The 23,441-nt window shown below is 38.4% G+C and overlaps 1 protein-coding gene across 1 annotated transcript in view; it reads right to left on the reverse strand.

Annotated features, from left to right (window-relative positions):
• Positions 1–23,441, reverse strand: part of Cntn4 (contactin 4) — a 952,979-nt gene that overhangs the window by 245,633 nt on the left and 683,905 nt on the right. The window contains exon 7 of the mRNA XM_032906003.1: positions 11,091–11,186. Within this exon, the coding sequence (XP_032761894.1) occupies positions 11,091–11,186 (96 nt within the window). The remainder of the gene's footprint in view (positions 1–11,090; positions 11,187–23,441) is intronic.

Below are 23,441 nucleotides of genomic sequence, written 5' to 3' on the forward strand. Positions count from 1 at the left end.
TACTGGAAACATAATATGCTTTCACATCACTAGGCTCTTCATGTCCCAACTAGCACCTGTGATCCAAACCAACATCATGTTTTCTAGAGTGAGAAGCCCAACAAAAAAAAATTGGCATGTGGTAGAACTTCCTGAAATGATCAGTCTGTTGGTCATTCAGCCTCATGGTAAAATTTTTCACCTTATAAATTGCCATTTCCTTAAATATTGCATTGTATTTTTTTATTTGATCTATGGGCTTTTAGTTCTAAAAATCCAACTGGAGACAAACTCTGACATTTTTTTAAGGGCATAGAATATGGGGAGAAGTAAGCTTAAAAACAAAGAGTTATTCCTAATTTGAGCTTCAATCTATATAGAAAACATTCTACAAGTTCCTATGATTAAAGTACTAATAGTTGTCAAGGAGAAAAGGTGAATAATTGAGGTGATCACTAAGTAAATAGAATCATTGTTTTCTTCCCAATAAAGGACAAAATTATTTACATAAAACAAAGGAGCAAAAGTGGCAGAAAACAAAGCATTTGAAAAATATTTTTGCATTTTCAAGGAAATGATCCTCTCTTTTTAATTGTTTCAATAACTATTTATTAAGGGACATGAGTCTGTTTCTAAGTGTTATGACATGGCACTTACTGTAACCACCCAAGCATTTTAAATCCCTCCATTATCAGAATAAAAAAGAAGAGTGAAGGCAATAAGTATGAAAACTGTTACTCTTGGACATTTCTTAGAAACCAGCAGGTTAACAGAACAAAAGAGAACAAAACAAAAATGGAGGCTCAGCCATATAAGGTCTAGAATGAACTAATCTACAGGCACAGAATATTTTTCACAATAATAAGTTTGTTCTTTTTTCTACTAGTATATGAACAGTTGTTGCTATCTAGGTACTCAAAAGACTTATGAAACATTCCAGTTGTATCAGAAAGAGTTGACAAAGAAGTAAAAAAAAATCATGAGAGGAGCACCATAGAACATGTAGACCATCTTTAGAGATGACTGACACGGTCGGTCGCATTCATCTTACTGCTTTCGCTTTTCCTTCTTTTTGCTTGTTTATTTTTTCTTTGTTTTATTCTACAGGGAAGATATAGGTTATTCTTCTTGACCTGTAAGGCCTCTCTTCCTCCCCTCAACTTTTGTTGACTCTTTCTTTGAGTGATACAACCTCATACCTGAGAAGAAGAGAGCCTGTGCATGGTGTATACGGACAGATAATCCTCCGTAGTCCATATTCATAACATGAAATAATCTACTATGTCATTTTGGCATGGTGTAATGTGTATAAAACAACTAAGCATGGTAATGCAGCTCTTAGTTTCTTCTTGTTCTGTTAAACAATGAAGTGAAGATGCAGATTTTATGAAGATGATAGAGCTTGGATTTGTGAACTCTTCAACCTCATGACACATTGGTTAGTTCTCTCACAATTTATGGCTTCTCTCATTGGTAAAGTAATAGAAGAAAGGTTGGAATTGGCTCATCATATTTAGAAGATAGGAGCCCAGTTTCATATTGTTGACATAAACATACTAGACTTAAGGGGAATCAAATAAGATTTCCTTCAGATCATTTACCATTAAAAATTTAAAGATACCTCATGTCAGTGATAATGCATGTCTTTATATTACGACTAATATTTACCCCTCACTAAATGCTCCCCTCACTGAATTAAGATGAATATTTCTTTAAGAAGATATATAAGGTTCTCTAGCTAAGAACTAGAAATGAGGACAGGATACACATTGCACAGATTGTACTGCTAGTATTGGTTCTGCCTGGGCTTGACTGATTTTCACATCCTTTTTAAAAATTTATTTTTCTTGGATATTTTATGTATTTACCTTTCAAATGTTATCCCTTTTCCCCCCTCTTCCATACCCCCTCCACCCTCCTCCTGCTTCTATGAAGGTGCTCCCACTTCCACCCACCCATTCCAACCTCAATGCCCTGGCATTTTCCTACATTGGGGAAACAAGCCTTCCCAGGACCAAGGGCTTTTCATCCTATTGATGCTGAACAATGCTATCCTCTGCTACACATGTGGCTGGAGTCATGGGTCCCTCTATGTGTACTGATTAGATGGTAGTTTATTACCTGGGAGATCTGGGGAGGTTTATTTTGTTGATATTATTGTTTTTATGGTATTGCAAAACCCTTCATCTCCTTCAGTCTTTTCTCTAACTCCTCCATTGGGGTTCCCTTGTTCAGTCCAATGGTTAGTTGCCAGCATTCTCAACTGTATCAGTAGAGCTCTGGGAGAGCCTCTCAGGGGACACCCATATCTGGCTCCTGTCAGAAAGCTCTTCTTGGTATCAGCAATAGTAACTGGGTTTGGTGGCTACATATGGAATGGATCCTCAGGTGGGGCAGTCTCTTGATGACATTTTCTTCAGTTCCTGCTCCACTCTTTGTCCTTCTATTTCCTCCCATGAGTATTTTGTTCTCTCTTCTAAGAAGGACTGAAGCATCCACATGTTGGTCTTCCTTCTAGAACTTCGTAAGTCTGTGAATTGTTTCTTGGATATACTAAGCTTTTGGACTAATATCCACTTATCAGTGAGTGCATACCATGTGTGTTCTTTTGTGACTGGGTTACCTCACTCAGGATGATATTTTCTAGTTCCATCCATTTGCCTAAAAATTTCATGTAGTCATTGTTTTTAAAAAGCTGTGTGAATGTACCATATTTTCTCTATGCATTCCTCTATGGAAGGACATCCGGGTTCTTTCCAGCTTCTGGCTATTACATAATTTTTCACATCCTTAAGCAACAATGCTATAGTAGTATTGCAACATCATGCCTTGTGGTCTGATTACACACGACAAGAACCTGTCATGTGATTGTCTATGATGAAAGGATCTCTTCTGAATCATTCATTCCCCGTGTCTCTGCCTTAGCTCACTGGCCAGCTGTGGTTATAAAAGTTTTGTAGGACTTAAGGCATCTCTCAGGAAAAACAGAGGCAGATGCTCGCAGCCAACCATTGGAGGAGTTAGAAAAAGGATTGAAGGAGCTGAAGGGGTTTGCAACCCCATAAGAACAACAATGCCAAACAACTAGTACTCCTAGGGACTAAACCACCACGCAAAGTGTACACATGGACAGACCTATGGCTCCAGCTGCATATATAGCAGAGGATGGCCTTGTTGTGAACCAATGGGGGGAGAAGTCCTTGGTCCTGCCAAGGCTCAACCCCTCAGTGTAGGGGAATGTCAGGGCAGGGAGGTGGGAAGGGATGGGTCGTTGGGGCAGGAACACCCTCATAAAAGAAGGGGGAAGTGGGGTGGGTTAGGGGGATTATGGAGGGGAAATCTGGAAAAGTAGTAACATTTGAAATGTAAATAAAAATACCCAATTAAAAAAAACTATTCAGGTACAATGAAATTGAGACCAATCTAAGCTGCCTTAGTGGTGTACAAGCAACAACGAATCATGATTTTTAGGGCCATATTTAAATACTTGTAGTTAAAATGAAAAATGAAAAACTGCCAATATGGGTACATATCCCTTTCTATACACAGAAACACACACACACACACACACACACACACACACACACACACACACACATATTACGCACGCAGGCACACAATACATAAATGCACTCATTAAACACACACATTTGCACACAGAATGAGACAAAGTAGAATGTGGAGCCGCCCTCCATTCGGGCTACATACTCATTTAACTGTGATTCCATTATGACCAGAAAAATAGCGTAACTCAACACACTTTGTGTGCTTTCTTTTACAGCTTTCATGACATTATCTAATTGTTAGAAACATAATCATTTAAAAATCTTCTCACATTTTGCTCACTTTAAATATCATAAGAATAAGTGAAAGACAATATTCTTTAGTCTATTGAAAAACAGTTCAACATTATTCAAAATATTTTAAATTACTCCAAATATCCCTGAAGCTGGGAATATAACTCAGCGACAGAGAAGTTTGCCCTGCATTTTCAAAGAGTTAGTTATAATTGCCAGTAACACACACACACACACACACACACACACACACACACACACACACACAATCGTGGCTGCTCTTATATTTATATAACACCTGTTTTTTTAAATAAGGAAATGAAATAGAATGTAGATACAGTTAATAGAAAATGCAAACATAACAAAAGTACACTGACCTTAACAAACATGAAAATTATGGCAGAGTTTTTCTCAACTGTCATTTTGAGTCTTAGAAATCTAAGAGAAATGGCTAAATCAGCATTTTAATAGAGCTACAACAGAGCACAGTCACTCTGTGTTAATAATAGATGTGAACTCTGGACGAAGCACTCAGGAGACTTAGCTGAAAGGTTTATGCCTGCTTATGTGTTGTTACATGAGGGTAAATCAAGAACCATAAAAATTTTAAGAAGTAGTTTGTTGATTTTATGCTTAAGCACGTGAAAATGACCAAATAAAAATAATAAAGTTATGTTTCTAAGTTTTAGTTGTGTGACTTAACACCATGGTTTCTGTAGCTCTTTACACTATTAACATTTGAGTTTTTAGGACAAAGATCAATTCTGTTCTGTTGGATTAATACTGTATGAAGAACTGACACTCACGCTTTGAGCCAAGACACAGGGAAACATTAGCGCTTGCAAGTTCACTGAGAGAAAGGAGAGGACAGAAGGTAAAAGTAGAGGGATGACTTCCTGAGAATTGTGGCCCGTTATTCAAATCAAAGGGCAGCAAATCCTAGATTCCATCAGGTTATCTTAATTATGTGCTATGATTCAATATGCAAGGATCAATAAGTAGATGCCATAAATATCAATAACTCTGGAATCAAAAGCCAAGGTATTATGGTTCAAGTTTTAAATGCAGTCAAAATGGGACCTGAAGCAGGGAGAAGAGTTAGAACATGAGACATCAAGTCCGATGACTTGAATTCAGAACCTCAGCATCTACATAAAGAGCTGGGAATAACAACGTATGTACCTGTAACCCAAGCACTAGGGGTGGCAAAGGCAGGAGGGTTACAGTGGCTAGCCTTCCACTAGCCCAGCCTCACACAGTGAGAGACTGTATCTTAAGGAAAGAAGGCAAAGAAAGATGGACGCAGTATATCCAGTGTCCTGCCATAGCCTTCACACATGAACGTGTGCACACAACCCCCCCAGACACACACACATCCATACACACTAATAAAATGAGATCTAGTACACCATTACATCATTTGGTAAGACATGAAGACAAGAAGCTAACTGAAAGTCTATAGTACAATGAAATAGATTAATATTTGAAGCAAATAAACACGTATTTGGTAATCTAAAACTATAAGGCATTGCCAAGTAGTGGGCACACGCATGAGGAAGGCAGTGGGAACGAGGTATAAAGTAGAAAGTCAGGTAGCATGACTGCAGCGTCGATCTCCTTGTGGTTATTCTGGCCTCAGAGGATATTACATTTTAGCACAGTAAGATTACTCCTGCCTCAGAAACACGTCAGCCTAGCTTGGGCTGAGCACATAACTGGATGAATCTAATCCTGCGAATAGCATGTTGGTGCTGAAAGCTGAGTAGATATGAGAGGATAGTAACAGAAGCTGAAATGAGGAAATGCAGCTCACAGAAAGTACATAATCAGCTTAAGTCCGCAGTAGGGTAATAGGAGAGAGGAAGGGCTACACCATGGCTGCCCCACTTTTCTATCTTTATTTTGTCCTTTAGTGATTACAGAATAGTGCATCTGAAATAGTCACAGTAGGGGAAGGCATGCTGATTCTTTTAGAGCTCTGAGGATAATCCATGTGGCTATGTCCAGATCAAGGAGAACTTAGGGAATCCTGGGGAGGCTTGCAACAAAAAGGGTTTCCTGGGTCAGATGTCAACTTTTATAATGTATAGACATCGGTTTTATAGCCTGGCTATATATTAGATCATGTATGGAAGTTTGTTCAAGGATGTTGGAAAGGATCTATATCTCCAAGAAATTTGAATTTAAATGACTTAGGATAGGACACAAAGATTCCTAACATGAAGAGAACAAAACACATTTCCACTTTACTATTTATAAAAAGGTGACGTGCCCTAGTCTGTGGTAACCTTGGCACTGACCATTCTGTGTCTTCACATAATCACTTTCTTCATCCTCCTTATTGATAAGCTGCAATGTGCTTATTACTAGCATCAAGAGAATATAGAATATAAACTAAGGCAGTATAAATGCCATGAAGGACTCCACAGATGGTCTGTTGTAGGTCTATGTGTCTGATTTATTGGGAATGGAATCTAAATTTACTGGGTGTGTGCTCTGCATGAAAAGTTCTAGCAAAGAAAATGCTAGCTAATATCTCCAAAATGAAAACAGCTTTAGTATCAGAATCAGCCAATTTTATTCCTTTTTTTAACATCTAGGATGCCATACTGTGACTGATAGCTGTTTAGAAATAGATGCCTGTTCACCAAACACTATCCCTGAAGATGAATACCTAGAATGTGATAGTGGTAGACATTAATTTTCCTTACCTGTAAGCAAAAGAATACCTGAACGCAAAGATAAAAATGTAAGATCATATGATTCCATTCTTTATTTTAAAGGCTTCTAAAGATTATATGTGATGTGTGCATGTCCTTGCAAGAGTATTTTCCAATGCGTGTACATTCAGAAGACCACAGGTTGACTTCAAGTGACTTCTCCCATCATTCTTCACCTTATTTTTTCAGACATGGTCTCTCACTAAACTTGGAAGTCTCCATTTTGGCTAGACTGACTAGTCAGTGAGCCTCCAGGATCCATCATCTCACACACACCTCCCTATCCCAGGGTTGAGTTTACAAAACACACCACTGCTCCTCATTTTAGGTAGGTATGGAGACTGAAGTTAAGGGTTTCAGACTTACATAGAAATCACTTTACCCACTGAGCCACCTTTCCAGCCCTAAATATATATTTATATAAGAAATTTTCAGTGATTCAGCTTGAGTGATGTGGAATCAAAGGGTTCCACCCCAGCAGGGCTGGCCCTGCACTGGTTTTGTAGAACATGATCAAAGTGACTGGATCTCAAATCTAGTGCTACCTCAGAGTTAACCTTAGTTCTCTACAATGATATACTGGGGGGACTCAACCCCAGTTCTCGAGAAATGGTTGGCTATTTACAGCTGTCACAGATTACCTAGATAACTCTAAAGCTACCTGTCCAGTCTTGGCCAGATGGTAAGGGGTACACGTGTGTGTGTGCGTGTGTGTGTGTGTGTGTGTGCGTGTGTGTGTGTGTGTGTGTGCGTGTGTGTGTGTGTGTGAACCAGAGAAGTAGCTCTGGGTTTCTCAAACTTCAGTGTGCATGTGAACAGCAGGAGATCTCATTAAGAGTAAGATTTGGTTCAACTGGCCCTGAGTGGGGTCTGAGCGTTTGCCCTTATTATGAATTCCCAGGTGAGATCTCTGCTGGTTTTGACTAGTAAGGATCTTGGTGGCATAGGAAAAGACTCAAATATCCCTTCAAAAAGAGTTGATAGATGAATAACCTGGGGACTTAATTACACCAGAAGGAATCATCACAAAACATCTCATTTCAATCCTATTTAATGAGAGCTCAGCTAAAGGTCATGAGTTTTTGGTGCCAAATGATAACACTGGGTAGCAGAATTAAAGGGTACCTTCCAGAATTTCACTGGTGTCTGTTTCCAATACAAAAGAGCACCCAAGGACAACCAGAGTACATCAGACTCATTTTTCTGTGACTACATTCCTGTTTAATGCTAAAAACCTATGTTTTCATATATTTTTCATATACATATGAAAATGATACCACCACAGTGACAGAACAGTGGAAATCTATGCTTCTCAAGAATGGTTATTTGCTGTTCATTTCTGTGTTACTGCATGAAGGTCTGAAAATGAATGCTTTTTGAACCAGGATGAGCGGCCTGCCTTACAGAACATTTCACGGCTTTGCTGAGTACCCCACTGATACAGTAAGAGCCTGACTCATTTCCTACCCCCTGCGTGATATGTTACAATTGAAACCAGGATGCCATATGGTAAGTCTAAAATGCTCAGTAGGTCTGGTAGTTTTTGGTTATTCTGCCAGCTTTTAGGTGGCATTCAGGTTGTAAAAAGCATGAGAAAATTGTAACTACAGCCTGCATTGGAGGTTTCTGAATGGAAGGGAGAAGATTTGATCAGATAATCATTAACTCCACTGGACAAAACAGATAGATGTCTGACATGCTCCCTCATAACCTTCAAGATGTTCTTTGTTGTTTCCTTGAAAATTTCCAGGCTGCACCTGTCTTGCTCACAGCATTTCTGTGTGCGTGGCTTCTAATGGAGCCCATAATGAGAATATTTATTTCCTTGTCTCTCACCCTCAAGACTGTCAAGAATGTCAGAACAGCTCAAGGAAGTAGATTTCAGAGATGCTGACTGCTGTCAATGGAGACAGACATATTTCAGAAATCTGTGGCAATTTTTAATAACATTCTCTGTGGGAAGAGGGAAGGAGTTAGGTACCTCATCATCAGGCAACACAGCCCTCTTGCTTCATCACGTTGTGTCCTTTTCAGTGCTACCATTACACGAGTGAAGAGGAATACTTTGAAAATATTCCTCTAAGATGAATCATTGGAATCACTGTCATGTTACTGAAGCTTAATACTGTAGAAGTGCTCATAGAAAAATTAGCAAAACTCCTGTCTTTATTTTAATCAGATTACATATTTATAAGTACTAATCTGAATAAATTTCACCAGAATCAAAATACATATTGAGAGTTATGTTAACTGGTTTCCTTTAAAAAGGATCGGTCCCAACAATGCAAACACACTTAATAAAGACATTCATTAGCATTTATTGAGTTATAATTGTGGAATAATATGACTAAAAAAGATTTGAGAGATTTGTTGTAAGTTCCTCCCCTTACAAGACAAGAAGAGTGAGACCTCAAGATTTCAAAATATTTGTACAATTTAAGATAAGGATTTCAGTTAGAACCAGAAACAGCCTCTGTGTCTGAGTTCAGCACTTATGATGTCATTTGTAAGATGAATTACTAAGGAATAACCCCCTTTTCAAAACCACAAGCCCCAGAAACCCTAACAATTCCATATCTCAGACAGACTTTACTTTCTGTTTTGCCTCAGGTAGCATGCTTATTCTCGAACTGAACGTTTTCAAGTCTTCTTACTAATCGTTTATTCTGCTGGAAATATTAAATGTAACACTAGATTTAAAAGTAAGTTTGCAGAGGTGAGACGTGTCTTAGTGGTTGAGTTTATCAAACAAACTCAAGGATGATTTACACGTGAGCTCCACAACCCAAGAAAGAAATCTATGGGACGGTATGTATGTGCCATCATCTGACTACTGGAGAGCCAAAGATGCATGTTTGTTCAGTGAACCTGGCTTGCCTAAAATTGCCAGACCCAAGAGAAACCCTGTCTCAAAATAGAACACAACAGACAGACAAAGCATTTGACAGACTAAGGTTGGTATCTCCTAAGGAATGTCCTAGGGTTTACCTATCACCTTGTACACACACACACACACACACACACACACACACACACACACACACACACACACACACACACACACATGCACATGCATATGTACATACATACATAGTGATTGCCTCTTACATACATACAAAAGAAGTTATAGTTTTGAATACAAGAAAAAAACTAGAAGTTTCAAACAGCACGATTAAAAGTTTGCTCTTTCAGCCACAAATGCCAAACAGAAATATATGCTCATGATAGTAGATAACACACTAAATCATATCTCCTAAGAATAGATATTATTAATCTTTGAGAGGAAAAGATTTCTTTGTTTTAATTTTACATGTCTGAGTAATATGACTTCATGTATATTTGTGCATTACATGAGTGCCTGGTTCTTAAGAAAGCCAGAAGGGAGTTCAGATCATCTCAAACTAGAGTTACACATGACTATGAGCCACCATATAGGTGCTGGGAATTTAATGTGTGTTCTCTGTATGAGCACCAGGTCCTCTTACCTGCTTAGCCAGCTTTCCATCTACCGAGTTTATCAAATTTGTCACTGAAAACTCAGCAGTTAAGAGCTTTGACTGCTCTTAAAGGGGTTTGATTCTCAGCACCTACACAGCAGTTCACAAAAATGTGTAACTTTAGTTCTGGGAACCTGATACCATGTTTTGATCTCACAAACTATATATATATATATATATATATATATATATATATATATGCATACATACATACAGACAAAATGATCATATATAAAATATCCTTTGTGAAATTCTAATATGTATCACTACTTAACCCTGAATTAATGTGCAATAACGTTTGCCTGGCATGTTTCAGTATTATTCTTTATGGACATAAGCAGGATATTTCTCAGGATATGAGGTGACTGTTTAAAACACTTCATATCTCAGTGACTTTTACCCCTAGATGTGATTAACTAAATAAGTGAACTGTTTTCATTAGTTCTGTTAACTGCTAGAGCAAATCATTACACCTGAGTTAGGAATGGCTGGCCAGAAACACTGGAGATTAGGAAGTTAGTTACTCCTGCCCTAAAGGGAGTAGCCTTGTTTATCTGAGCCTTTTTATTTGCGGGGTCTGTGGATAACTCTAAGCAGTGGTATCTATGGATACCAAGTGGAATTAAATCACCGTATAGTCAGCTGGTATACAGAATGCTGGAGAATTGCTTGTTGGTATAGAAAATCAAAATGCACATATTTGGTTTCAGAAGCTTAATGTAGACAGTCCATAGATCCCTTCCCATACAGAGAATAGGAGAAAATGACACAGCACCATCTTTTCCTTTTAACCCGCACAGACATAACAGGAACTGACAGTTTAGCTACATTGCCTGACCAAACGAGAGGATTCTGACTCTGACAGACTTGGACATCCTTTCCTTTGTGACAGGCATATAGTGACATGGGACATTTGTACAGTCTTATATGTTCTTATTCTAATTATAGGAGAAATTCACAATAGGTCTTACTCAGTATAGAAGGACTATGGATATCAATATAAATGGCACTGTCTCAGTTGTTGTCAAGAGGGAAAACATTCTGCAAGGAAAGTATCCGCCAGCGCAGTGTGCACATGCAGACATATTTGTATGTACCTCCAGAATGGGGTGGCGGGCCGCACAGGAGGACCATTCCCTGACCTCGACGGACTGACACTGTGCTTCTTGTTCTTGTCTTAAAGTTTTCAAGATCTGTTGGGAGAAATGAAGGAAAACACATTTAAGCTTTATAGGCCTAAGATACCATGGGACACTGTGACAATTTCCAAGAAGGTAGTTGGGCTGAAAAATTATTTTGGATTCCATTTATACCAGGGATACTGAAACTTTTATCAATATGTTCCCTTACCCCTGTATTCCATTGCTGAATTGTCCAATAAAACCGGCACTTTCCTTGTCTATTCACAATCAGAATAGCTAAAATTAAATGCGTAATTTAGTTCCTCAGATAACACTAGTCAATTTTTGAGTACTCAATAACCGCATACCACATTGTGCAACATACATAAAAAACACTTTTATTGCTCTAGAAAACTCTACTAGACATTACCAACTTAGGTGAAGAAACTGAAATTTGTATGATCTCCTACAGTTATGTGTCATTGTTATTATGCAAACTATTGTTTCTGTTCATTTCACTCCACAAATCTATTTTATGCAATGATCATTCTCTCTCTCTCTCTCTCTCTCTCTATATCTCTCTCTCTTTTTATATATATATATATATATATATAATCTATAGGTCTCTCTCTATATATATATATATATATATATATAATCTATAGGTCTCTCTCTCTCTCTCTCTCTCTCTCTCTCTCTCTCCCTCTGTGTGTGTGTGTGTGTGTGTGTGTGTGTGTGTGTGTGTGTGTGTGTGATCTTAACTGCTCACTCTGATTCTTAGAGTTACAGTCTTAGAGATATAGTACAAGCTGGCCCTGAACTCACAATCTGAAATGCAATATCCTTATGTTACACTCTTCCAGGTGCTGGGATTACTGGACTCTATCCTTCTGTGTACATGTTACGTGAATATGGTAAATACAGTATATACAGATATAGTTCAAATCAAAACAGGTCATTTTGAATTCTTATCTGTTTTTAAATATCGATAAGAGGCTCATTATCATTCTTTTTAGGAGAAAGTTCTACTTATACAAAGAAGGAAGGGAAGACATTGATAGCCCAAAGGTCACAACTAGAAGAAGAAAAAACGAGTTGCAAATAAATACAGTGATATAAAATACATGTAATAAAGTGGAAAATGGTTTTCAACAGATTGTTTTCACCTCCTACCTCACCAATATGAGTTCTCCTATTAATGAGCATAGAAAGATTCATAATTTCCTTTCCTCCCTCCTGTCCTAACTATTCAATTTAAAACTCAATTATGGATTTAAGTCTTTTCTGACTCAAGTATGTCATACAAGGTTACAAGTCATGTAGTTGTACCTACTGGGATAGAAGAAATTTGAATTCTCCCTTGGCCATTTGAATGGCTGCTTTACAATGATAAGATTATCTCACGAGAGATGAACAACAATTATATAACAATCATATGAGCTCAGTCTCATTCCTGTTTATACTTACTATGAAGCCTACTAAGACTGATAGTACTGGTGAGTGATAGGACCACATGAGCCTGAAAAACCTTTCCCGGTATGCTTCACACCCACTTTAGTTTCTGGGAAAGTTTAAGATACATTAAAATTACACAATCTTGTCTTCAGACAGTTTATTTTAAAAGTGGGTAGAGCTTAAGCCTATATAGGGTTTTTAATTATTATTGTTATTTTTAGAAAAGTTTCACTTGGTACCTCCAGAATGCAAATACTTTGAGAGTGATGGTTCTGCCTTATGCTGGCTCAAAAAATCTCTGTCAACTCCTTCAATGCAGTACCTGATCACATCAATCCAAAGACTATCATAGTGAAGGGGAAAGATGTTTTAAATGAACAAGGCATACTGTCTGCCCCCCAAAAAAGAAAAACAACAACAGCAACAACAAAAACACTAGAATTCCAAATTTATGATGTAGTGTATATCTTTTCATTGAAAAGTGTCTTAGTAACTTTTCTATTGCCATAATAGGTTATTATGATTAATTCATTTATTAAAGAAAGTATTTATTTGGGGCTCATTCTTCTACAGTGTTAGGGTCTTTTACATTATAGCAGGGAATATAGCAGGAATCAGGCAGGGAGACATGGCACTTCAGTGGTAACTGAAAGTCTTCATCATTTTACTGGCTGATTTTGTGTGTCAACTGGACACAAGCTGGAGTTATCACAGAAAAAGGAGCCTCCTTTGGGGAAATGCCTCCATGAGATCCAGCTGCAAGACTTTTTCTCAACTAGTGATCAAGGGTGGGAGGGCCCCTTGTGGGTGGGGCCATACCTGGGCTGGTGGTCCTGGATTCTATAAGAAAGCAGGCAAGGGGAAGCAAGCCAGTAACATCCCTCTATGACTTCTGCATCAGGTTTTGCTTCCTGACCTGCTTGAGTTCCAGTCCTGACTTCCTTTGGTGATGAACAGCAATGTGGAAGTATAAGGTGAATAAATCCTTTCCTCCCCAAATTACTTCTTGATCATGAGGTTTGTGCAGGAATAGAAACCCTGACTAAGACAATCGTGATCCACAAGTAGGAGGAAGAAAGAGTGGGAGATACTGGAAAGAACTTGTAATTTTGAAACTCCCAAGCCTATCTAGCTCAGTGGCTCACCTCTGCCAACAGGACAACACCTTGTGATCTTTCCCTAAAAGTTACACTAACTGGGGACAAAACATTCAAGTATAAAATTTTCTGGAGGGTATTTTCACTCAAATATTACAAATAGACTCTAGGTTATGGATGGAAATGCTATTTTTCTTTTATTTAAAGAACTAATATGAAAGGAGATAAAGTAGAGAATTTATAAAAATCATTTTCATGGAATTTTAAAACTATTTTAAGTATTTTAAACCTTTATTCTCATAAGAGATACTGAATCCCAGTAAAGGAACTCCTATAGTTTGGTTCTTAGCATGTGTCGTCTAGATTTTGTGTCGTTAATCCATTCAATTTTCAGAGTGGCATAAAAATTAAGAATACTAAATCCAGTTAAACATAAGCAAACATTGCTTCTTTCTTAATAAGCAGAGTAAAGAAATGAGAAATATAGCTAGAAATATGGCTCAGTGGTTAAGGGAACTTGCTTATTTTCCAAAGGACCTGGGTTCAGTTCCCAGCACACAGCAGCAGCTCACAAGAGTTTGGATATCCAGTTCCAGCATATCTGACACTTTGTCTGTTTTCCACAGTTATTGCACACACACACACACACACACACACACACACACACACGCACACACGCACACACACAACACCCTCATACACATAAAAATAAAAGTAATTAAATTTTCCAAAATGTGAAAGAACCAAAGAAATATATACAACTTTCAAGTGTCCTACTTGAGCTTTAGAAACGGGATCCAGACTTTTTTACCTTCTGAATGCCATTAATTTCACACTCTTTGAGTTCTCAGAGTATACTCACATGACTTTTGAGGAGATATTTAGAAATATTTGTTTGTAATTAATAACAAAATATTCCAGAGGGTAGAACTGATCCACTTTGAATGGAAGAGCTGTCTTTGGACAGACCTGAGTTTGGAAACCATTTCTGCTCCATGTTTATTGTAACGGTCTTGTCATTTTATGGCACATACATTGAGGACTATATGTGCTTTGCTTTAAATTAAGAATCATGGCAGCAGTTAAAAAATACTATGAGGATAAGGATAGATCCAAGCACAAATCCTTTAATGCTGTAGGATTGGTGTTCAGTATAGGCTCTGTCCACTGAGGAATGTTGTGATCCCATGGAAAATCATCCCCAAGCTCTCATTTTAAAGGGCATCCAAGGAGCAAATACACAGCAGAGTGTACTGTGGATGCTAAGAAAAACAAATGATGTATATGCCCATATTTTTGGAAATATAACAGGCCTCTAGCTAATATTTTCAAATATTATGATCCACCAATAGCTGCTCAAGTAGATATGTATATGACGAACAATCTTTATACTTGTACACTCATGACCAAGTTTGTTATTGGCAATATTTATAACATACACAATAAATGTAAAATACAGAATGTTCATTATAGAATATATTTTCATTCTAATCTAGCACAAATCCATGAGAGTTAGGGTCACGTTTCACAGATTTTATCCCAAATGGCTGTCTATATAGACATTCACTCAGACATAGATTTTGGGTCTGATAATTTAAGTGTATGTAGTGTGCCTGTGTGTGTGTGTGTGTGTGTGTGTGTGTGTGTGTGTGTTTGTGTGTGTGTGTCTGTATTCTCTTGTGAGGTTTCAATAAATGAAATAAACATAATATATTAAATACAAACTAACATATTTAAGTCACTTTAGATTATGATCATGATCTAGGTATGATTAAGTAATGATTATAACCACTATTAAAGAGAAAACATGGTTTGGCCAGAGTCCCGGACCAGCGGAGGATCCCTGCCTTCAGCAGCTCTCTGCTCCCAGGCCCCCCGGAGGGGAGTTCTGGCCCCCTGGTCGGGCGGGCACTCCTGAGGCAGCAGAGCGGAGGAGACCACCAATGCGCCCACCCCTGCCCACATCCCTGGCCCAGGAGGAAAACTGTGCTCGGCCCTGGGTACCAGTGAGGAGGGCCCAGGAGCAGCAGATCCACTGCGTCTGAGACACCGCACCTGAAGGGACCGACCAGATAAACAGTTCTCTGCACCCAAATCCCGTGGGAGGGAGAGCTAAACCTTCAGAGAGGCTGACACGCCTGGGAAACCAGAAGAGACTGCACGCTGCACACAGTACTGACCCCAGAGGAAAACAAAAGCTATCTGGAACCCTGGTGCACGGAACCTCCCGGAAGGGGCGGCGCAGATCTTCCTGGCTGCTGAGGCCGTGGAGAGCTCATAGGCAACACCCCTCGAGCAAACTTGAGCCTGGGGACCACAGGTAAGACAAACTTTTCTGCTACAAACGACTTGCCTGGTGAACTCAAGACACAGGCTCACAGGAACAGCTGAAGACCTGTAGAGAGGAAAAACCACGCCCAAAAGCAGAACACTCTGTCCCCATAACTGGCTGAAAGAAAATAGGAAAACAGGTCTACAGCACTCCTGACACACAGGCTTATAGGACAGTTTAGCCACTGTCAGAAATAGCAGAACAAAGTAACACTAGAATAATCTGATGGCGAGAGGCAAACTAGCGAGAACCAAGCAACAGAAACCAAGACTACATGGCATCATCGAACCCAATTCTCCCACCAAAGCAAACACGGAATATCCAAACACACCAGAAAAGCAAGATCTAGTTTCAAAATCATATTTGATCATGATGTTGGAGGACTTCAAGAAAGACATGAAGAACTCCCTTAGAGAAACACAGGAAAACATAAACAAACAAGTAGAAGCCTACAGAGAGGAATCGCAAAAATTCCTAAAAGAATTCCAGGAAAACATAAATAAACAAGTAGAAGCCCATAGAGAGAGTCACAAAAATCCCTGAAAGAATTCCAGGAAAACACAATCAAACAGTTGAAGGAATTAAAAATGGAAATAGAAGCAATCAAGAAAGAACACATGGAAACAACCCTGGATATAGAAAACCAAAAGAAGAAACAAGGAGCATACATACAAGCTTCACCAACAGAACACAAGAGATGGAAGAGAGAATCTTAGGAGCAGAAGATTCCATAGAAATCATTGACTCAACTGTCAAAGATAATGTAAAGCAGAAAAAAAGCTACTGGTCCAAAAAACATACAGGAAATCCAGGACTCAATGAGAAGATCAAACCTAAGGATAATAGGTATAGAAGAGAGTGAAGACTCCCAGCTCAAAGGACCAGTAAATATCTTCAACAAAATCATAGAAGAAAAACTTCCTAACCTAAAAAAGAGATACCCATAGGCATACAAGAAGCCTACAGAACTCCAAATAGATTGGACCAGAAAAGAAACACTTCCCGTCACATAATAGTCAAAACACCAAACGCACAAAATAAAGAAAGAATATTAAAAGCAGTAAGGGAAAAAGGTCAAGTAACATATAAAGGCAGACCTATCAGAATCACACCAGACTTTTCACCAGAAACTATGAAGGCCAGAAGATCCTGGACTGATGTCATACAGACCCTAAGAGAACACAAATGCCAGACCAGGTTACTGTATCCTGCAAAACTCTCAATCAACATAGATGGAGAAACCAAGATATTCCATGACAAAACCAAATTTACACAATATCTTTCTACAAATCCAGCACTACAAAGGATAATAAATGGTAAAGCCCAACATAAGGAGGCAAGCTGTACCCTAGAAGAAGCAAGAAACTAATCGCCTTGGCAACAAAACAAAGAGAAGAAAAGCACACAAACATAACCTCACATCCAAATATGAATACAACAGGAAGCAATAATCACTATTCCTTAATATCTCTCAACATCAATGGCCTCAACTCCCCAATAAAAAGACATAGATTAACAAACTGGATACGCAACGAGGACCCTGCATTCTGCTGCCTACAGGAAACACACCTCAGAGACAAAGACAGACACTAACTCAGAGTGAAAGGCTGGAAAACAACTTTCCAAGCAAATGGTCAGAAGAAGCAAGCTGGAGTAGCCATTCTAATATCAGATAAAATCAATTTTCAACTAAAAGTCATCAAAAAAGCTAAGGAAGGACACTTCATATTCATTAAAGGAAAAATACACCAAGATGAATTCTCAATCCTAAATATCTATGCCCCAAATACAAGGGCACCTACATACGTAAAAGAAACCTTACTAAAGCTCAAAACACACATTACACCTCACACAATAATAGTAGGAGATTTCAACACCCCACTCTCATCAATGGACAGATCATGGAAACAGAAATTAAACAGAGACGTAGAAAGACTAAGAGAAGTCATGAGCCAAATGGACTTAACAGATATTTATAGAACATTCTATCCTAAAGCAAAAGGATATACCTTCTTCTCAGCTCCTCATGGTACTTTCTCCAAAATTGACCATATAATTGGTCAAAAAATGGGCCTCAACAGGTACAGAAAGATAGAAATAATCCCATGTGTGCTATCGGACCACCACGGCCTAAAGCTGGTCTTCAATAACAATAAGGGAAGAATGCCCACATATACGTGGAAATTGAACAATGCTCTACTCAATGATAATCTGGTCAAGGAAGAAATAAAGAAAGAAATTAAAGACTTTTTAGAATTTAATGAAAATGAAGATACAACATACCCAAACTTATGGGACACAATGAAAGCTGTGCTAAGAGGAAAACTCATAGCGCTGAGTGCCTGCAGAAAGAAACAGGAAAGAGCATATGTCAGCAGCTTGACAGCACACCCAAAAGCTCTAGAACAAAAAGAAGCAAATACACCCAGGAGGAGAAGGCAGGAAATAATCAAACTCAGAGCCAAATCAACCAAGTAGAAACAAAAGGACCATAGAAAGAATCAACAGAACCAAAAGTTGGTTCTTTGAGAAAATCAACAAGATAGATAAACCCTTAGCCAGACTAACGAGAGGACACAGAGTGTGTCCAAATTAACAAAATCAGAAATGAAAAGGGAGACATAACTACAGATTCAGAGGAAATTCAAAAATCATCAGATCTTACTATAAAAGCCTATATTCAACAAAACTTGAAAATCTGCAGGAAATGGACAATTTCCTAGACAGATACCAGGTACCAAGTTAAATCAGAACAGATAAACCAGTTAAAACAACCCCATAACTCCTAAGGAAATAGAAGAAGTCATTAAAGGTCTCCCAACCAAAAAGAGCCCAGGTCCAGACGGGTTTAGTGCAGAATTCTATCAGACCTTCATAGAAGACCTCATACCAATATTATCCAAACTATTCCACAAAATTGAAACAGATGGAGCACTACCGAATTCCTTCTATGAAGCCACAATTACTCTTATACCTAAACCACAAAAGACCCAACAAAAAAGAGAACTTCAGACCAATTTCCTTATGAATATTGATGCAAAAATACTCAACAAAATTCTGGCAAACAGAATCCAAGAGCACATCAAAACAATCATTCACCATGATCAAGTAGGCTTCATCCAAGGCATGCAGGGATGGTTTAATATACGGAAAACCATCAACGTGATCCATTATATAAACAAACTGAAAGAACAAAACCACATGATCATTTCATTAGATGCTGAGAAAGCATTTGACAAAATTCAACACCCCTTCATGATAAAAGTCCTGGAAAGAATAGGAATTCAAGGCCCATACCTAAACATAGTAAAAGCCATATACAGCAAACCAGTTGCTAACATTAAACTAAATGGAGAGAAACTTGAAGCAATCCCACTAAAATCAGGGACTAGACAAGGCTGCCCACTCTCTCCCTACTTATTCAATATAGTTCTTGAAGTTCTAGCCAGAGCAATCAGACAACAAAAGGAGGTCAAGGGGATACAGATCGGAAAAGAAGAAGTCAAAATATCACTATTTGCAGATGATATGATAGTATATTTAAGTGATCCCAAAAGTTCCACCAGAGAACTACTAAAGCTGATAAACAACTTCAGCAAAGTGGCTGGGTATAAAATTAACTCAAATAAATCAGTAGCCTTCCTCTACACAAAAGAGAAACAGGCCGAGAAAGAAATTAGGGAAATGACACCCTTCATAATAGATCCAAATAATATAAAGTACCTCGGTGTGACTTTAACCAAGCAAGGGAAAGATCTGTACAATAAGAACTTCAAGACTCTGAAGAAAGAAATTGAAGAAGATCTCAGAAGATGGAAAGATCTCCCATGCTCATGGATTGGCAGGATTAATATAGTAAAAATGGCCATTTTACCAAAAGCGATCTACAGATTCAATGTAATCCCCATCAAAATACCAATCCAATCCTTCAAAGAGTTAGACAGAACAATTTGCAAATTCATCTAGAATAACAAAAAACCCAGGATAGCTAAAACTATCCTCAACAATAAAAGGACTTCAGGGGGAATCACTATCCCAGATCTCAAGCAGTATTACAGAGCAATAGTGATAAAAACTGCATGGTATTGGTACAGAAACAGACAGATAGACCAATGGAACAGAATTGAAGACCCAGAAATGAACCCACACACCTATGGGCACTTGATTTTTGACAAAGGAGCCAAAACCATCCAATGGAAAAAAGATAGCATTTTCAGCAAATGGTGCTGGTTCAACTGGAGGTCAACATGTAGAAGAATGCAGATCGATCCATGCTTATCACCCTGTACAAAGCTTAAGTCCAAGTGGATCAAGGACCTCCACATCAAACCAGATACACTCAAACTAATAGAAGAAAAAACTAGGGAAGCATTTGGAACACATGGGCACTGGAAAAAATTTCCTGAACAAAACACCCATGGCTTATGCTCTAAGATCAAGAATCGACAAATGGGATCTCATAAAACTGCAAAGCTTCTGTAAGGCAAAGGACACTGTGGTTAGGACAAAACGGCAACCAACAGATTGGGAAAAGATCTTTACCAATCCTACAACAGATAGAGGGCTTATATCCAAAATATACAAAGAACTCAAGAAGTTAGACAGCAGGGAGACAAATAACACTATTAAAAAATGGGGTTCAGAGCTAAACAGAGAATTCACAGCTGAGGAATGCCGAATGGCTGAGAAACACCTAAAGAAATGTTCAACATCGTTAGTCATAAGGGAAATGCAAATCAAAACAACCCTGAGATTTCACCTCACACCAGTGAGAATGGCTAAGATCAAAAACTCAGGTGACAGCAAATGCTGGCGAGGATGTGGAGAAAGGGGAACACTCCTCCGTTGTTGATGGGGTTGCAGACTGCTACAACCATTCTGGAAATCAGTCTGGAGGTTCCTCAGAAAATTGGACATTGAACTGCCTCAGGATCCAGCTATACCTCTCCTGGGCATATACCCAAAAGATGCCCCAACATATAAAAAAGACACGTGCTCCACTATGTTCATCGTAGCCTTATTTATAATAGCCAGAAGCTGGAAAGAACCCAGATGCCCTTCAACAGAGGAATGGATACAGAAAATGTGTACATCTACACAATGGAATATTACTCAGCTATCAAAAAAAAATGACTTTTGTGAAATTAGGCAAATGGTTGAACTGAAACTATCATCCTGGGTGAGCTTCCCAATCACAGAAAGACATATATGGTATGTACTCATTGATAAGTGGCTATTAGCCCAAATGCTTGAATTACCCTAGATGCCTAGAACAAATGAAACTCAAGACGGATGATCAAAATGTGAATGCAGATCACTCCTGAGAGACACAGCCAGAATACAGCAAATACAGAGGCGTATGCCACAGGAAACCACTGAACTGAGAACAGGACCCTGTTGAAGGAATCAGAGAAAGAACTGGAAGAGCTTGAAGGAGCTCAAGACCCCATATGTACAGCAATGCCATCCAACCAGAGCTTCTAGGACTAAGCCACTACCAAAGAGTATACATGGACTGACCCTGACTCTGACCTCAGGGATTGCAATGAATATCCTAGTAAGAGCACCAGTGGAAGGGAAGCCCTGGGTCCTGCTAAGACTGAACCCTAGTGAACTAGACTGTTGGGGAGAGGGCAGCAATGGGGGGGGGTTGGGAGGAACACCCATAAGGAAGGGAGGGGGAGGGGATGTTTACAAACCGGAAAGGGAATAACACTCCAGAAATGTACATAAGAAATACTCAAGTTAATAATAAAAAAAAAAAAAAAAAAAAAAAAAAAAAAATAAAGAGAAACATTATGAGTTAACACTTCTTCAGATGACCATAACACAACTTTCAACAATACCCATTTGCAAATTAAATACTGAGGTCATACCATGTACTAAGTCCTATCCTTACACATCTTCATCTAGTTCCATTATAGATTCCAGTTCTTTATTCACAGGTAATGTATGAAAATTCAGTGTTAATGTAAAATCATTCACCATCTCACTGTTCACGCACCTGGAAATCTGTCAAGATTGTATAGGTATGTTTCCTCTGGAGCCACTGAAAGAGAGTCCTTAGCTTCACTAGGCATGTGGTGATGTCAGGTACAAAGAGGAGCTAAACCAATTAATTGACAAAGATAAAGTATATGCAAATGAATTTCTTATCTATGATTGTAAGGGCAGCTTGACTACAATGCAAAGTGTGCTGACTAGGGATATCAGTCTCTAATCTTCCCTTGGCTTCCACTATGGCTAACTATGAGGAAATTGAAGTATTGGGTAGAATGGATGAAACAAGAGGAGGAGGAGCACAAGGAAGAAGAGGAGGAGCATGAGGAGGAGGAAGAGAAAGAGGAGGAGAACCAGAAACAACTCTAGAAAGAAAACGGAATATAGCCCTGTTAGTAACTGACCTATTCTTTTGAAGGTCTTCCTTTAACTCATGCATTTCATTACTAAAATCACAGCTGAATATGAGACATGATATATGACAAAGAATTAATACCCATGTACCACAGTTTCTTAAAACAGGTTGTTCCTAGATTTACCTATAGCTCATTGATATGCAATGCACAGACCATAAAAATAACTACCTATATTTTGGTGGTGACTTCATTCATCACTATTTTACATAAAAATTTCTTAAATAATGGGCTGGGGGAATGAGTAGTTTTATGATAGATATGTTTTCAAATCATATTTTTACTGCTGAGTATCTATCCTTTATTCTCTTGTAAAATGTCCCATTGATATCTTATTTTTTTTTCATCAAATTGGAAAATGTGCTTCAGCATTTGGAATGAGCTAGCTCATCAAGGGCAGAAAAGAGATTTGGCAGTTAAATTCCTGGAAGAATGAAAGGCACAAAGGCCTTAAAATTTCAACATGCAACTAATAAACTTAGAACAGAAAAGCATCCACAATTGAAACCACAGAGTAAATCAGAGGGTCAGGTGGAAAGCACCGAAATATTTCCTGTCTAGAAAGTTTTTAAATGTTGAAAGCTGGTTAAAAAAAAGTAGCTTCCCATAAATACTTGGGCCTGTTCCAGAGCCAATAAAAGCAATATGATCTAAGAATTTTTTGTGAGAAATAATAACATTGACTAAGAAAAAGCAATTTATTTAAGCCCCCATTAAGAGACTAGCTATGGCACACGTGGGCAGGAAGGGCTGATGTTATCTGCAAGCTTGCACCTCCCAGAGGAGCATATAAAAAGTTGAGTTGAAAATGGCCAGGAAAGGTTAATGAGATAGTAACACACATCATGGTGCGCCCTAAGTCCACAGAGGAAAGGGAGAAAATGAAGAATGAAAAACTGCATAGTAAACTACATCCAAACCGTGACCATTTTTAGTTATGCGTTCTGTGTATTGTACAAGATAAGTTTAAAAATACAAATTTACATTTTACTCTTGACATGATTAGACCTGGATTCTATTAATTCTCACA

The sequence above is a fragment of the Rattus rattus genome, chromosome 6, assembly GCF_011064425.1.
Source record: "Rattus rattus isolate New Zealand chromosome 6, Rrattus_CSIRO_v1, whole genome shotgun sequence".
Classification (NCBI taxonomy): domain Eukaryota; kingdom Metazoa; phylum Chordata; class Mammalia; order Rodentia; family Muridae; genus Rattus; species Rattus rattus.